This window comes from Condylura cristata, unplaced genomic scaffold, assembly GCF_000260355.1.
Source record: "Condylura cristata isolate star-nosed mole 26May11 unplaced genomic scaffold, ConCri1.0 scaffold00023, whole genome shotgun sequence".
NCBI lineage: Eukaryota > Metazoa > Chordata > Mammalia > Eulipotyphla > Talpidae > Condylura > Condylura cristata.
The window spans coordinates 6,651,451-6,669,303 of record NW_004567124.1 but is presented as its reverse complement, the minus strand read 5'-3'; the positions used below and the strand labels follow the sequence as shown (position 1 = coordinate 6,669,303).

Sequence of the window (17,853 nt, the reverse complement as noted above, 5' to 3'; positions counted from 1 at the left end):
AAAAGCAAGTCACAGAGTAATACACAAAAGTTGATTTCAAAAACTTTCAAAAAAGTTAAAATGAAATAATATATTGCATAAGGGGCAAATTTATGAAGGTGAGCAGGGGCATAATTAATCCAGGATAGTAGTTACTTTGGGAAAGTGCATAATAGTAATGGTCTATTTCTCAACTTGGCAAATGACAAAAATGTTCATTTGGCAGTATTCTTTAAGATGTTTGAATGTGTGTATTTTTTAAAAGTTACTATTTTACTATTCAGAAAGACTGGTGTAGGCACTTCAACTTTTTCCCAAACTGAAACAGATGAATAAGTTTCTATTTACTCTGTGCTTAGTAGGGTTAGGTTTTAGGTAATACATTTACATATATATATATATATAAATTTTTTTTTTTTTAAACATTTCTCTTTCTTATGGGTCCTAATAGCTTCTTGGAAGAAATTTCATTTTGTTTATCATCTTTGGCACCATGGAAGAAATGCAAAACAAAGCCGTAGTCTTCTTTGTGTTTTACCTGTGGAGCACAATTGAAATTTTCAGGTGGGTATAAATGTAAGCATGATGCTCGTATGTTTCTCTCTCTCAGAAGCAGCTGTCTTTGAGGGAGTCTTGCCATTCTCATTTGGTTTGGGAGTAAGATTATGTGTGTGGATAGTTCTAGCTACATCTGTGTGCTCTGCAAATGTGAGGCAGAGTTTTTTTTTTTTTTTTTTTAAAGCAGTCATTGGATTTCAGCACTGCCCTAAGCACTGGGGAGCAGAGGAAAAGATCCAATGACTGAAAAGCCCATCTTAACCATCCTTCAGAACTTGGCTGTCTTTTTGGAAAGAGAATTCATTTCATATGAAAAAACTTTTTAAAGGGCTAAAAGACTTGGAATGAAGGGATAATCCAGGTTGGGTAAAATTAATCAAACCAGCCTTTTGCTACAAAATTACTGAAGTTTTAGTTGACATCTGATTCTTCCATTCTTAGTTGTTGGTAGAAGAAATATTTTTAAAAAATGATTCAATGAAAGTAAATGTATTTGTCTTTACCATACCATACATGAGTCATATTTTTGGGAGCAAGAATTTTGCAAGTCCATTCCCCGGCTCTAGGTTTGGTAGTACTTTGACAAACAGGTCAGAAGGAGAAGTTACTAGCACTCCCAGACGGTCTTAACTGTGTTCTCCATCCTGTGGCACCTAGTATATCTGCTAGTGATCTATTTAATACAAAGGTGAAACAGATTATGTACTTGACAATTGTTTTATTGAAGTAATGTTGGTTTATAACATTGTATAGGTTTCAGGTGTATGGCATTGTACATCCGCCTACCTACCTACCTATCTACCCACCTACCCACCTACCTAACCACCCACCCTACCTACATCACATTATTGAATGTGATTTCTATCCTGCATCATACAATTTTCCCACCAGAATCCTGCCCTTCTTATAATTGCATTTTTGGTCTTAGATTATCGATACTTAAATTAACTTTTACTTTTTGGGAAGAAACAAGATTATTTTCTTATGGTAGCTCTTTTTAAATAGAATGTGATTCTAGATTACAGGTCTTTTGTATACTTTAATTTTGATAACAGTTAATTTATCCAGAGATAAATTGTCACCATGCCCAACTGTAACATAGAACTAGGAATAAATCTAAACAGCTTCTATACTGAACTATTCCAAAGAGGAATCCTTTGAGACCTAAACTTCACCTGTGATTAAAGAGTTTAGATCCTTTGAAAATTTGGGAAGAAATGATGGGAAGATGACAGTTCTGTTTTGAAGAAGCCATGGGAGGCTGGTTATGAAACGCTTCTTGTATGATGCTTTAAGCCTCCATGCTGGTGCAAGGGGTTAAGTGTCAGCAGTATCAAGCTATCACCAACCATTGTGGCATGAGTTCAATCCCTGGTCAGGGAGCTGACCCACATGGCACAGCAGACCTCTCCTGTCTTGCCTGCTGTTCTCGTTAGCAGTGTATTTCAGTCAGTTCTCTTGTTCTGCTCCCCACTCTGTCTCCAGTTCTTGTATGTATATATGAATAAAAATAAACTTTTTAAAAATAATATAATAGTTTATTTTTACATCATTTTGTGCCTTTTTCCATCTCAGTTGTAATCCCCATGGGCTTCCCATCACCAAATCACCTATGTGCCATCACCATAGTTCAGTGCATTTCCTTTCCCCCACTGTTTTTGATCCCGTTCCCCACTCCACCCCATAAAATGTCTCTGGTATATAGTTGTTCAAAAAATAAACCTTTTTAAAACATAAATAAAATTATTTTCTCTTTTACTTTCAATAGGTACCCCTTCTATATGCTTTGTTGCATTGACATGGATTGGAAGGTGCTCACATGGCTTCGTTACACCGTATGGATTCCTATCTATCCTCTGGGATGTTTGGCAGAAGGTACTTTCAGGAACTCTAGCTCCAAGTAAAGCTAAGCTAATAGGCCAGATTTTTCTTGCTCACTCTACCAGCATTAGTGTGATATATAAGTAATGGACTTTTCAGGGACTTCTCCATTGTACTTCTGGTACTAAACTGTCCCAGGAAAATAGATTATTTTGTAAGGTTTGGAAGTTGGGTAGTCATATACTATATGCTTCCTATTTATGTGGTATTCTTAATTTTCCAAATAAGGTCCATAGATCATCTTATTCTGAAAAATACCCCATAGGCCCTCCTTGGTGGTGCAGTGGGTGAAGCTATCTGCAGCCACTGCACTGTGAAGTACAGCACTGTGCAAGCACAGCACTGTGAAGCTGTCTGCAGCCACTGCAGCACGAGTTCAAATTCCCAGTCAGGGAGGTGAGCCAGATGGCGCTGTAGACCTCTCCTGACCTGCCCGCTGCTCCCCTCAGCAGAGCATTTCAATACATTTGCCTGTTCTGCTCCCTACTCTGTCTCTGGTGAATCATCTCACCCCCAAACCTCTGGCCTATACCTCAGTTCTTGTATGCTTAAATAAATAAATCTTTAGAAAAAAAAAACAAAACCCCAGTAAATAAGTTAGGTAGGGAATTTTCTTTTTACTTGTAAAATAGGAAACTGAAGATCAATGTACTCAAATGACTAGTCCTCATCTATCTTTCTGTTTTTAGCTTATAGGCTTATCCTCTAGGAAAAATGGGGGTTGGGGCCCAAGAATCATGAGCCCTCCATACAAAAGGACAAGGAATAGTTCTAACAAACCCCAAACTGAAATTTTGAGGGGCTAGAAAATTCTTTTGTTATATGTCACTGTATTTCATTTGTTTCTAACAAGTTCTTGTTTCTGCTTTCAGCTGTCTCTGTGATCCAGTCCATTCCAGTATTCAATGAAACAGGAAGATTCAGTTTTACATTGCCATATCCAGTAAAAATCAAAGTTAGATTTTCCTTTTTTCTTCAGATTTATCTTATAATGTTATTTTTAGGTAAGTACTAGCTCTGTAATAGGTTTTTTTCATATTACTTCGTAGAGGGTAACATTAAACGATTCAAAGTTTTAAAAGTCCTTATTAGGAGTCTTATTTCCAAAAGAGTCATATAGAGTTAGAGAAAGATTACATTGCCAAAAAGACCCACTAGGAGAGTATGCTATATGTTTGAAGTATTTTTCCCCACATCTCCAGTGGTTATCTTCTTGAAATACTTTTGGTCATTGGAAATTCATGAGTATAAGATAGCTCATGTTCAACATAATGTAAGAAGCTCTTTTAAAGTAGAGTAAGAACTCATTTTACTTTTACTAATTTCAGTGTTAGATTCCTTACCCAGAGTTTACAAAAGTGATAAAACAATTGAAAATAAGGAAGAAGGCAATAAAATCCTGAGCAGTTGAGAGATGCCATAACTTCTTGCCTTAAAATTCGTAAAAAGTAATAAGTGAAAGAAGGGAAAACATTATTATAAAAGTAAGAGATATAGGAGCCCTCCCTGGTGGCACAATAGGTTTAAGCACAGCACTATGAAGCTATCCACAGCCACTGCAGCAAGAGTTCCATCCCTGGCCATGGGGGTGACCCACATGGCATGGCAGACCTCTTCTGACCCGCCCAGTGCTCCCCTCAGTAGTATATTTCAGTGGATTTGCCTGTTCTGCTCCCCACTGTCTCTAGTGAACCCTGTTACCCACCATACCCCTGGCGTGTGCCTCAGTTCCTGTATGTGTAAATAAATAGAAGTTTTTTTTAAAAGCCTTCCTGACAGAAGGGCTAGTAGATAACAAAGTTCAAACACATTTTATTATAATGTATGTTTCTCCTTGTTTTAGTTCACAGAAGTCTGGAAGCAGCCCTAAATAAGTGTGGCTGTCTGGTCTCTCAGCAAACAGAAGGATGTGACAGCAGATAATATAGTAATTATCTACTGCTGTGTAATACATTACCCTAGAACTTAGCAAGTTCAATCAAATGTTTATTTTCTAAGTTTCTGAGTGTCAGAAAGCAGCTTAGCTGCATCAGGGTCACTTAAGTGATTTCAGTCAAGCTGTTAGCTCAGCTAACTCTACAGCCTCTGCAGTCTTCATTGGGATAGAGGACCTGCTCTAAAGTCACTAATGTAGCCGTGGACTGGAGGCTTCAGATTCTTGTCATGGTACTGCTCCATGTGGCTCCACATGATACAGCTTCCCCCAGAGGTGGGAACAGAGAGAGTCAGAAGCTGATAACTTCATCTCAGAAGTTTCTTACTATTTTGCCACATTCTGTTGGTCACACAGGCCAACCTTGTACATTTTGGGAGGGAACTACATAGTGTAGGAAATACCATGTGGTGTCGGGGTCTTTGAGAACCATCTTGGAGGCTTGCCATCCTAGACAAGGAAGAGACCACAAAAAGTACACCTAGTGATATTTTATTTAGTTTTAGGGGAGGGAACCCTACTACATCCTACCCCTCAGGCTGCCACACATGGCAGAAACAGTTCAATAACATACTTATAGGTATAGTTCATCATTTGCCAAAGGCTAAGTTTTATTAAATTATTTTATTTTTCAGGAAGTGTATAGTCCATTTCAGAAAGATTTTAAACCAAAAATGTCTATATGTTTGGCCTTTTGAAAAGAGTAAACTTCAGTTTGCAAAATGCACCAATTAAAAGAAGTCTATTTTTCTGTCACTAGATAATACCATTGTAACTGTAACTAGGCTTCAAGAGATAGGGGCATAGTGAAAGTGTCATAGTAATAAATATTGCAAGCACTTAAAATGTCTTTCTAAAAAAGTTAGAAGGGTGAAAGAGTATGTTAAAGCCTAGTTGCTTTTGTTCATGTTATATTGCTACAAACTCTAAATTGCAGGACTTTATATACTCATATTTAGTTGCCTATAATGATTATTCTTATTCTTCAGAGTGAAAGAAATACTAAATTTAAATAATTCAGAAGCAGTGTTACCTCCAAAGTATGTATAGACCAGAGCACTTTTTAAAATATATGTTCTCACAATAAATCTGTAAAATAAGCATTTTGAACCGCTGTACAATGAGGAATTTGAGATGAGGCTAAGACAGAGAACTAGTTAGTAGTCAAGCAGAAGTGAGATTTGTTTTTCAAACTCTGAAATCCTGTATTTTTTCATTCAAAGAATCCTGCTTCCTAAAAAATTTTAGATTATTGCTTAATACAAATTTTTGGATAGCCTTGAACTAAAAATTAGGTTATTTCTATTCAGATTTTATATTTCATTTTATGCAAATCCTGCTTTAAAAAGAGAGAAAATACTGAGCTCTAGTGAAATGTTTAGATGTTAAATGTTTAAAAAAAAAAAGGGGGGGGGTAAAAGGACTGTTTAGGTAAATGGGTAACTAAAAATATATTAAAAAAAACCTGGGACTCCCTGGTAGCCTAGGAATTCAGTCTCAGTGCTACCACAAGGAAGGCCTACCTGCCCTCTGGGGCCTGAGTTCGGTCCCTGCCAGGGATCTGACTCACATGGCACAGCAGACCTTGCCTGTCTGGTACGCTGCTCCCCTCAGCAGGGTATGTCAGTAGATATGATGCCTGTTCTGCTTCCCATTCTCTCTGGTGAATCTCACCCTATGCACCTCTGACCTTACACCCCAGTTCTTCTATGCAAAAATAAAATCTTTTAAAAAAAGTTAAAATTTAAATCTTGGTGGTATTCACTGTACAATGACAATCTCCTTTTTGAAAATTATGAAATTTCAGAATAAAACTTTGGAGAAAATTAGATTGTAAACCCACTGGGGAAAAACTGAGCTGCCTCGAATGCGTTGTTAATGATTTGTTCTAAGTTGTGTTTCCTGAGCAGTTGCAGTAAGTGGGAAGTAAAAAACAGACAACTAGAAACTGTCTTTGTCCTGAGAGCTTCTGATGTAAACAAAGGCAAAAAGATTCTCATTTCTGACTAACCTTTTCTCTCTTGCAGGGTTATACATAAATTTCCGTCATCTTTATAAACAGCGCAGGCGGCGCTATGGACAAAAAAAGAAAAAGATCCAGTAAGAAGAGATTTAGATGACTTCTTGCCAGTTTGAGCCTAATCTATAATTCTTACAGTTTTACCTTCTTGTACTGATGTATGTTTTTTTAATGTTAAATGGTCAAATTCTCAGCGAGGCTATCTTCCCTTTCCCCCCAATGACATTCCTGAACTTACTGTATTATCTTAGTGTAGTCTTGCATGATTGCAATGGATTCCTAATATCTGATGGCAGATTCATTCTTGTGTATTCCATTAGTGACAGTAAAAGCCCTTCCCAACCCACTCCCTGTCTAGTCGGTCTGTTTCACCGGTGTCCTGACCTTACCAGGTACAGGCCATTCTTATAGTTGGGATTTGTTCTTCTCAGCTATTACTTGTGAAAGAAAGCAAAATGATGTTCTGTAGAAGGCTGTGAAAGTGACTCAGGCAGGGCCTAACACATTCTGTATCCAAGGGAGTATTGGTAAGTGGGGTGGCATTGACGTTTTGAAAATCAGGTTAGATTCAGTCATTAATTAAATGGTTGAATCCTCGTGGGGCTAGAGAACAAGTCTGACATCTCTTGACCTCTTTAACATCTGTTACTACAGGGCTTACCTGAGTAGGCACTTGGAGAGGCACAGAATGATTTGAGAGAAACCAGTCAGAACATTGGAACACCATGATTACTTACATCATTCCTAGCTAAATCAGAACTATTTTCAACACTCAAGCAAGATGAAACATTTCTTAGAAAACAATGAGATTTTAAGAGTTCCAAACCCAAATGACTGTAGGGGGTCAGTAAAACAGCTGCTGGCTGAAGCAAACTGGAAACAGGCCAGACCAAACACACCTTCGGAAAAAACTATAGACATTGTGAAGTTTGGCCACTGTGAAAAACATGTTTCCTCTAATGCATTCCGTAAAATAAGTGTTAGAAGTAACGCTTGTATTAAAGAATCTAAGGTATTATAGCTTTTTCTTGTTGTGCCATTCCCATTGTTCTTGGGGAAAGGAGATACAATGAGTTATGCTGTTTCTCTGAGCTTAAGATGGAAATTGGCTTGACCTGAAAACAGCTGATTAGCATAGGCTGGCTGATTATTTTCTAAGTTCATTGCACTGAAGGATACTTTGCATGTTGTATCTTCTGTCAGTTCCTGTTTATAATAACTTCTGATGTTCTTTCAGCTTACTTTCTATGTGTAACTGGGCAGAGCAGCTTTGCAGTAGATATACTGCATCTTTGTGGCAGAATCTTGTGTTCTTAGTGATTGTTATAAACCTGTTCACTGCTATTTGAAAAAGGAAGATTGTGTATTTCTATTAAACATTTACAATCAAAATACTAATTTGTATTTAAAGATCATTTATTTCCCAAATCATTAGTGATAACTCCTTTGTTTAGAAAAAAATGTCATATAGCAGCTCAGTGTGTTAAATCAAAGTGGTTTCTTTGGGGTGGGAACACAGTGAGAAGGGTGCCCAGTGGTATATGAAAACGAATGTGAGTGCTCTGGTGATGGGTGGAATGTGGGGATGTGCATGAGGTATGAGCCAGTTACCTTGAATCATACCTAGTAAATCATTGTTACTTCAATAATAAGAAAAAAACCAAAATTGGTTTCCTGGGCTAAAGCCTGGGAGAATAATACAGCAGTTTGAAAGCACTGATGATACAAATAAAGCCTGGAGAAATCACATGACTTGCCTAAGGTTATGAAACTAGCTGAGGAATTGCAGCCTAATGGGCTACAGTCATCTGTCAGATTCTTAACTGGACCCTAGCTGAAGCAATGAGCCCTAACCAATGTCAGAAAGAAGGAAGTCAGTATGGAAACCAAGGAATCTTCATGGCTTATGAACTAGTATTAAGAAGCTGAAATTATATTCAGAAGACAGGACCAAAAAGCTGTAAGACCCATTAATTTCCCATTGAAACTATTTTATAGAAAATCAAATATTTTAATTAGAAAAATTTTAAACAAGAATTATTTTATGCACATATGGTCATTGTTTAAAAATCTTTATCTCAAGACATAGCAAAGGTTACCATCAAGACTTTGCAAGTTCTAAAAGTTCTGAAATGAAGTTCTGAAACCTCATGGTGTCAGGCTTGTACTTATTAGCAAGTTCCAGGCAGTCTGGATTGCCCTTTCCAAGGACAGAAGCTTGAAATGTCTTTATGGTTTAGAGAGGAGAGAAGAGAAGCTGCCTTTCCAGAAGCCTGAGAACCCTTGCTGGTTAGGATTCCTGAAGGAGCAGCAGAGAGCTCTGTGCTCATCCGTCAGTCCGTTAAGCTTCTCAGGAGATACACGAATCATGGGAACAATTACTTTTCAGTGTTTTAAAGATTCTAAGCCCCACAAAATTAAAGTCAAAGCCCAAGCAGCCAACCCCCCCGCTTCAGAGCCTGTCTCAGGCTGCAATGGAGTCACTTAAACCACCAATGGTACTTCACAAGCAGCTTCAGAGAAGTCTTTGGGTGGCTTACTGCAGCGGTGGACAGACTGGGAATGTTTTTACCCTAAATCATTTTCACATGAAATGAAAAAAGGCAGGCTTCAAAGTCAGCTTCACATTCTTTCAGTGCTGCTCCCAGAGAAGTCTGTATGTAAAGGTGTGATGTTGTGATCATAGCCAACATACTCAGTGGTGCCAGTACTGGCCAGCTTGAGCTGCTGGGCAGCATGGGTCAGCTGGAATGCAGCATCAGGATGGGCTGTGTCTGGCAGCAACGTGCACTCCCTTTCCAGCATATCAGCCACCCCTTTGAGCAGATCCAAGAAACCAAAGGCCAGAGCTGCCTTTCGCAAACGGTTCAGCTCCTGGAACAAGATTAAAAAAACAAACAAACAAACAAACAAAAAGCACTTATGTTCTTGGGGTGCGTTCTCAACCATACACTATCTGAGTGCTCAGCTTAAAATAAGTTGTCCTTGACCCCAAACTTTAGTGGGCATTTTTATCTGAGCACAACTGCTTATTGTAGAGATGCCAATAATAACAGAGTGCAATGACAGGACAAGGAGATAGCGCTTTATAATCAGAAAGGGAGGCACAGAAGAGAGCTGATTGCAACACAGGCTACCAACAGCACAGTTAGTGAGCACTTACGCCAAACATGGTGGGGCACTCTGCATACATCCCTTATGGCTTAATGACAATGAACATTTTGGAAGAAGGTTCTGAAAGTTATGAAGTTGACAGAAGCAGAGAAATGCAAAATGCCTCATCAACCACTTAGCAGGAACAGTGTGTAGAGCTGCTCTGGGCCTCAGTGGTCTCATTTGCAAAACTGGATAAATCCTTGTAGTACAGGTACTGAAGCAATCAATTGGTAGAGGTTCTTTCCAGTTCTGATAATGTAAAATGATCGGATCTGACTGACTCTGCACTGTCATCTGTTAACAAGTAAAAAGTTCACAAGAAGGCCAAAGTGTTCACAAGAAGGCCAAAGTACAGGGCTGACAATTGTCATCAGACAGTTCTGCAGCCAAGGAGTGCTTGGCAAGGGCTGGTGCAGATTATGGGCTTCAGTTGGGGAGGTAGACAGCAGGCTAAGCAACTCTGGCTAAATTCTGAGTAAGGCTGTTCTTGCTTGGTCTCACTAGCTCGATACATAATTAGGTTTGCATAAGACAGGGATACAAAGGTAATGCAATAACACTCAAAGTAGTATGTATGTTCTCCGGAAGAGCAACTAGCCTTAGGCTGACTGTGTACCTTATTTTAAGATTAGCAAGCTAGGACACAATTGACAACAAAGTATACCTCACACTGTCACTTAATTCAATTTCAGCCAAGCAGCAGAAAAAAGTAAAAGGTGAGCCTAAATGACCACCCCCATCCTCCATCTCATACCTTGTAACTTTACTCTCACCACCAACAGTTCTGGATTAGCTAGGTAGGCATGATTCCAGAGAACCATTCCTTTGCAATTCATAAGTGTGCAATTTTTAAAAAACAATTTAGTTATACATACATAACTGGGGGACAGGCCAGAGGCTCAGGGACGGTGAAAGAATTCACCAAAGTGGGGAGCAGAATAGATAGACTGAAATACATTACTGAGGGAAGCAGTGGGGGAGAGAGCAGAGTTCTGCTGCACCATGTGGGTCACCTCACCAGCAGGGAATCAAACTTGCACTGAAGCGGCTGCAGTTAGCTTAGAAGAGCTGCTCTAAAGCATTACCATGGAGGACTCCATAATCTACAATTTTTAAGAAGACATTCCTGGAATACATTCTTGGTACATCAGTAAGAATGTTCTAGATAATCATCAACCCAGGAAGTTAACACACACTAGTTGATGGGAGTTGAACTGGATTCCCAGATGGTAATGGTGAGGGTTAAGGCCCCTTCAGCTCCTCTTAGCCACTTACAGCAGTACCAGCACAAAGAAACCCTTTGACACACAAAAAAAGGCCATGTAGGGCCTCCCTGGTTGTGCAGGGGTTAAAGCCTCAGCCCTATCAAGCTATCGGAAGACACTGCTGCCTGAGTTTGATCCCTCACCAGGTAGCTGCCCCATATGGTGCAGCAGAACTCTCCTGTCTCACCTGCTAATTCCTTCAGAAGTATATTTCAGTAGATCTACCTGTTCCGCTCCCCACTTTGTCTCTGTCTCTCAGCACCTGCACCTCTAGCCTACATCCAATTCTTGTATGCATAAAATAAATAAAAATAAATCTTAAAAAAATAACATTAAAAAAAAATAAAGCCATTTAAACACTTCTGATTCTTGGATTTTAGGACCAACGATGGATCTATTGCTTCTACTGACTTTACTGATGAAAAACTGAAACATAAGGCATACATTTCTAATTCCTGTCTGTGTTCACTCTGCTACCTACTCCACTTTTACTATTGTGAACCATTAAATTATAGATTTTTTACATTGTTGTTCATTCTCCTCTGAGGTATAATTGCCATAAAATTATCACCACCAACATACCTATGAACTGTCACTGTAATCTCTTTTGCTCTTCTCTCCTGTTTTGATTCTTCTCCATGACCCTTCCCCTGAATGTCTCCAATTTATAGTGTGCCTGCTAGTTTTGTATTGTACCACTTATTTTTGATACCTATTCCAGGACCCACCCTCTTCTACTATAATTCTGATGGTTTTTACCTTATAGAATGTCTGTGTTTTTTCAGGTAGTTTCCTTGCATTTCTTAAAATCTTCTGTACATCTGTCTATCAAAAAAATTCAATATTAGAATTCTGTGGTACAAGGGAAGAGAATAAAAAGAAGGCTCTAAATTTTGAAGAAAATGAAAACAAAGCTAGTTTTAAGATGAGGATCTCTTTTAAATTAATGTCACATTAGTAAAGCACAGCCCTTCTTCAAAATGCTCCACGTTAGTAATACACCCCTTGGTGACTTGTGATACAAAAACACTTGTTAAAATGGTCAGCTGCTTTTTGACAAGGGTGCCAAGACCTTTAAATGGGGGGAAGAAGTCTCTTCAAAAAATGATGCAGGGACAACTGGATAGCCACATGCAAAAGAATGAAGTTGGATCCTTAGCTCACACCATATACCAAAGTTAAAGCGGACTAGATGTCTTATATAATGGGACCTGAAACTAAAATTTCTGTAAGAAAATAGTATTCTTCAGAAATCTGCATTTAGCAATGGTGTTTTTTCAGCATTACAACAGAAAAAAAATTCAGCAAGAAAAAAACTGACTTTATCAAAATTAAAAACTTTGTGCATCCCGGGACTATGGTGATGGCACACAGGTGACTCGGTCATGGGAAACCCATGGGGATTACAATTGAGATGAAAAAAAACGTACAAAATGATGTAAAAATAAACTATTTTATTATAAAAAAAACCAAAACTTTGTGCATCCAAAGATACTATTAAGACTATAAAAACACAGCAGACAGAATGGTAACTAGACTATAAAACAACAAACAACCCAATTAAAAAATGGGCCAAGGATGCCCTCCCTGATGGTGCAGTGGGTTAAAACGCAGCACTGTGAAGCTGTCTGCAGCCACTGCACCATGAGTTCAGTTTCCGGCCAGGGAGGTGATCCACATGGCGGGGTGGACCTCTCCTGACCCGTCTGCTGCTCCCCTCAGCAGTGTATTTCAGTCAGTCTGCCTGTTCTGCTTCCCACTCTGTCTCCAGTGAATCCTTTCACCACCGTGCCTCTGGCCTATACCCTGGTTCTTGTATATATGAATGAATAAATCTTTTTTTTTTTTAAAGATTTATTTATGTATACAGAACTAGGGTACAGGCCAGAGGTGCAGGGGTGGTGAGAGGATTCGCCAATGACAGAGTGAAGCAGAGTGGAGCAGAACAGGCAGGTCGAGGAAGTACCTGCTGAGGGTCAGGAGAGGTCTGCCATGCCATGTGGATCACCTCCGGGGAGGGGATCGAACTCATGCTTTAGCTTCTCAGTGCTGTGCTTTAACCCACTGCACCACCACCAGGGAGGGCCTGAATAAATATTAAAAAAAAAAAAAAAAAGCCAAGTGCTCGAGTAGATACACATGGCTCTAAGCTCATGAGGAAATATAGTCATTAGTGAAATGTAAATCAGAACCACAATGGCATAACAACCCACATCACACTTACTAGGATGGCTATACTAGGAAGAGAAAGTGAAAAAATAACAAGTGTTGGCAAGGATGTGGAAGAAGTAGTGATGAGAATATTAAGAAATAGGAACCTCAAATTGCTGGTAGGGAAGTAAAATGGTGTGGTTACTTTGAAAAGCTACTGACGTTCCTTAATGAGTTAAATAGAAATACCATATGGCTTAGCAATTTCACATTAAGTATGTGTCCCACAGAACTAAAAACATGCTCAAATAAGAACCTATAAACAAATGTTCACAGCACATGAATAGCCAAAAGATGGAAACAATCTAAACATTCATCAAGTGAATGAATAAAATATGGCATATTTACATATTGGAATCTTGTTCAGTTATCAAAAAGAAATGATATATGCTATAACACTAGTTAACTTGGTACACTGTGCTTGGTAAAAGAAGTCAAATGCAAACAGCCACATGTTACATGATTCCATTTATATGACATGTCCATCAGAGCAGATAAAAACATGGGACAGAAAGCTAGAAATGAAAGTGGCTGCCAAGGTCTCGGGGGAAGAAGGCAAGATAGAGTGATCTTGATTAATGAGTACAGGGTTTCCTTTTGGGGTGATGAAATGTTCTCAAAAAGAGTGATGATGGATAATAGTACAGCATTGTGAATGTATGAAACACCACTGCATTGTATACTTTTGTACATTTTATGTACAAAATTTAAAAACTAAAAAAAAGTCAGCTATAACTGGTGGTAAAAGTGGTTTTAATTATCCTTTTGACAAGGAAGTGCTCAGTCAGGGGCTGCAGGAAAGACAACCTGGGACTTCAACAAAGAGAAGAGGCCCTTCTGCCCACTTAACTGTGCGTGGCAGGATGTGTCCCTTTTCTGTGGAAAAAAGTTTGAAGAGACAATGCTGTCAATACAAATGACTCCTGTCGTTGGGTGGTCTGACTGCCTCTTCTCATTTGGCTTAGGTTGGACTGACTCAATGGAGGAACAAAGAGAAGAAAAGGTGCTCAAGGGGGAAAAAAGGCTCAAGAAGTGATTTTTTTTTTTAAAATAGGTATAAATAACTTTATGTCAGTAGGAGAATGTCACTGAGTACCTAGTCTGAAAGCAACATATCTTGATAATGATGTAGTCTTAGCTTCCCATGAAAGTGTTCTGTGGAATTACAATGCAGTGCAATGAGTTCTACTGTGGTGATGGAAGAAATAACCATCGGGAAGATTTTTACATGTTTCTCAAAATTGTTGCTAATGATAATACCCATTGTGTTATTACTTCACCATGTCAAGAATTTTACATTAAAATTCAATGCTAGGAGAATGTGTCTAGAGAAATAACATGCTTCCTTTTATCAGACATGAAAAACTGTATCACCCAACACATTTCATTTTTGACCTTGGTTGCAGGAAGTTCAGAGCCAAATTGCTCAAATACAATTATCATTTTGCTTGGGCTCCTGATGAAATTGTCTTTCCTCTTCCTCTAGGCTTTGTATTGCTCTAAATTTTGTAAAAACTGATGTTTTCTAGATAGGTGTTTTACTGTTGGCTACCTCAAAGACTTTTTGGAAATAATGACAAACATTAGAAGTAAATGAATTACTGAGTATCAAAAAAAAGGAAAATCAAATCAAATGCCTGTCTGCCAGAAGCCCTCGACCTGTCCACAGTGAAAAGCAATGTGAATGGTAATGTTACCTGCAGGCCACTGGGTTTGATCCAGACAGTCACATTCTGGGCATAACTGCGTTTGTTTTTGGGCTGCAGGGGGAATGGACTCTTATTGTCATCTTCACCATATGGGTTTTCTTTAGCATCTTAAAAGAAAAAAAAACATTCTTGAAATGACATTTGGCAAAAAACAGTTACATTTCCAATTAGGCTGGAAGCTCGCTGAGTCATTCTATCGTACATCCTGTAACTTCCCGAATTACAATAATCCATTAACTTCAGTTAGGTTGGGGACCCTATACTCAACAGAAAGTTCCTGATATAAGAGACCAAAAAAATCAGCTGGGCCCATGAGAGTGAAAGTAGTTCAATGTTTTTGAAAAAACAAGTCCACTACCTGCCTTATAAATCAAAGAGGATAAAACTGCTGCTAAAGATAAGTCATAATAAATGACAATGTTAAAGTACTTATTTTTAAATACATCTATATATAACACATACTGTAATTCTCCCCCAGCATACTTCAACAAAACTTTCTGCAATTATAGAAATGTTCTAAACCTGTGTTAATATGGTAGCCACTATACCTGTGTGACTACTGAACAAATGCCATGTGGCTAGTGTGACTGAGGAGTTGAATTTTTAAATTTTGTTTAATTTTAAAAGCTTCATGTGACTGGTGACTACTGGCTGGATCAGATCACATACATCTACACACTGACAAAGCTGAAGAGAAAATTATATATAGAAAAATGACAAGAGAAGAAATACATTTCTGGTGAAACCGTATGGCTTATCAGTTTATAGCTTCCAGAATCATGTTGGTTTTAGAGATATGTGAATTAAAAAAAAAAAGTGTCTGTTTTTATAGCTGCTTCCTGAGTCAATGAAACTTTGCCACAAAATTACAAAGCACACATCTCATTTTATCCTTATTTTAAAAAAGATTTATTTTTATTCATTTATGCTTATAAGAACTGGGATATAGGCCAGAGGTGTGTGTGTGTGTGGGGGGGGTGTGTGTGTGAGAGGAATGGACAGAGTGGAGAGCAGAAAAGTCAGATCTACTGCTGAGGGGAGCTGTGGGCAAACCAGAGGTCTGCTGCACCATGATGGTCAGCTCTCAGGTAAAAGATCTAACTCATGCTGAGACTTTAACCAGGGAGGCCATCAGGGAGGCGCCTCATTTTATCATTATTACCACCTTCTGGTGATAATCATTATTTTTGGTAATTATCATTATTTTTGCTACAGGAAAATCATTTTCCTACAATTTCAGGAACTTAAGTACCTTTCTCAAATGATCATGTTGAAAACCAAAATTAGCCCAATTTCTCTAAATAAGCCAGAAGTTCTCTAAGCCTAATCTGGTAATTAATTGTAATGCCTTACTGGCCCCATGCAACACTGTGAATCCCTTTTCTTCCCCTGCCCTCCAAGAAGTATGGCTTAGCTTTCCAGACATTTCCAAGAATATCTGTCAATACACAAACCTGTTTAATAAGGTCTACTCCCATACAACATATTCATTTCCAACTTCCCCACCATTATTTTTGCTACTTCTGCCGGGAATGCTTTCTTCCTTATTATTATATAATCAATCCTTACTTGTTGGTTTTCTCACTTGCCAGTTCATGATCAACAGTCAGACTCCAATATGCAGCAAACTGTGTTAGGAATTGTGTCTAGAGAAGATATTTTCTGTCTCACAGAACTTATAAAAATATTCATTAAATTTTAACCAAGTGCCATTTTACATATATAACTTTGTTCCTTACAGCATACCTAGCGGATTAGATGTTATTAATCCCAGAAAGACCAGGAAAATGAGGCTCAGAGAAACTGAACTTACAACACAGGTAGGTGACTCAGCTGGGTCTGGTTTCAAAGCCAACATTTTCCACCAATGAAAAATGCGAAATTTACCCACATCCCAGGTCCAGAATCTACCCAACTTCCCCATGAAGTTGTCCAAAAATTTTCTGGCAGTATTTTTCTCTAGCCCCTTTTATTCTAATATTCAGTATCAATATCAAACATTTCAACATCTAGCCATAGCCTATTTTGCACTATAACAGTCTGGAGCTGCACTCTGGTAAGAGGCTATGTGGTAAGAGATATAATGCATTTATGAAAAAAGAGCAGGAGACTCTCAGAAATAACAACTGTAATAGCAGAAATTAAAAACAGCTGCTAGATAAAGTTGAAGATAATCTTACAAATAGCAGGACAAAAGAAAAAAATGGGAAAATAAGTAAAAGATAAGAAAATTATATACATGCATACACATTAACACACACACCATAAATAAAGAGTGCAAGAAACGGAGAAAAGAGAATACAGAGAGGAAAATCAAAGAAGAAATTCATGTGCCCTGGGCTAAAGGACACACATTACCAGATGGAAGGGCCCAGTGAGCGTCCAGCCGATGAGTGATGACCAACAACTAAGTTCATTATTCTAAAAGCCACATACAAGCCAGGAGTGTAGAGGGAATACAGGTCAGAGTGAAAGCCCTGGCAGTCGACATGACACTAGACTTTCAGCAGCAAACTGGGTGCCAGAAGAGACAATGTTTCAAAACTCTAAGAGGATATGATTCCTAATCAATAGCCAATCAAACTATCAATTGAATATAAGTAAAACCAACATTTCCAAGTATACAAGATTTCAAAACATCTACTTTCCATGAGCCTTTTTCTCAGGAGTCATGAAACAGGAGAGGTACAGAGGGGAGACTCAGGACGGCGACTGGGAACAGGCCTAGAGAACTGTCAATTCATTTATGACACAAGGTGATAGGAGATCACTCTAAGAAAAAAGGAACTGACAAAATACCTGAGGAATATATTTTACATGAGTGCGACTAGTGATAGGTAAACAGAAAACAACAGAAAAAGAAAGAAGGCAGTAATGGTGGCGGGGCACAAAGAATCTCAAACAATGGAAAAATGACCTGGTAGACTACATGACCTATTTGTAAGTAATATTTACATCATCTAACAAGGACAAATGCTGATTTAATCTAAAAGGTGGCTGGAAGGAGAGAGGAAGGGAAAAATATGCTTCTTGGAGCACTGGGTGGGTAGGTACGGATGGCAATGCTAAGAAAGTTAGGCCCTCATCCTTACTAAGTTAAAAAACCATGTGTAGGCCCTCCCTGGTGGTGCAGCGGGTTAC

The 17,853-nt window shown here is 38.6% G+C and overlaps 2 protein-coding genes across 2 annotated transcripts in view; one reads left to right on the top strand and one right to left on the bottom strand.

Annotated features, from left to right (window-relative positions):
- Positions 1-7,765, top strand: part of HACD3 (3-hydroxyacyl-CoA dehydratase 3) — a 29,873-nt gene extending 22,108 nt beyond the window's left edge. Inside the window, exons 8-11 of the mRNA XM_004687663.2 lie at positions 431-543; positions 2,306-2,412; positions 3,291-3,422; positions 6,379-7,765. Of these exons, the coding sequence (XP_004687720.1) occupies positions 431-543; positions 2,306-2,412; positions 3,291-3,422; positions 6,379-6,455 (429 nt within the window). The 3' untranslated portion in view covers positions 6,456-7,765. The remainder of the gene's footprint in view (positions 1-430; positions 544-2,305; positions 2,413-3,290; positions 3,423-6,378) is intronic.
- Positions 7,766-8,422: 657 nt separating this feature from the next.
- The window catches only part of VWA9 (von Willebrand factor A domain containing 9), a 33,107-nt gene continuing 23,676 nt past the window's right edge, over positions 8,423-17,853 (bottom strand). The window contains exons 10-12 of the mRNA XM_004687659.2: positions 14,701-14,819; positions 11,552-11,617; positions 8,423-9,245 (exon numbers count right to left, since the gene is read on the bottom strand). Of these exons, the coding sequence (XP_004687716.1) occupies positions 8,994-9,245; positions 11,552-11,617; positions 14,701-14,819 (437 nt within the window). The 3' untranslated portion in view covers positions 8,423-8,993. The remainder of the gene's footprint in view (positions 9,246-11,551; positions 11,618-14,700; positions 14,820-17,853) is intronic.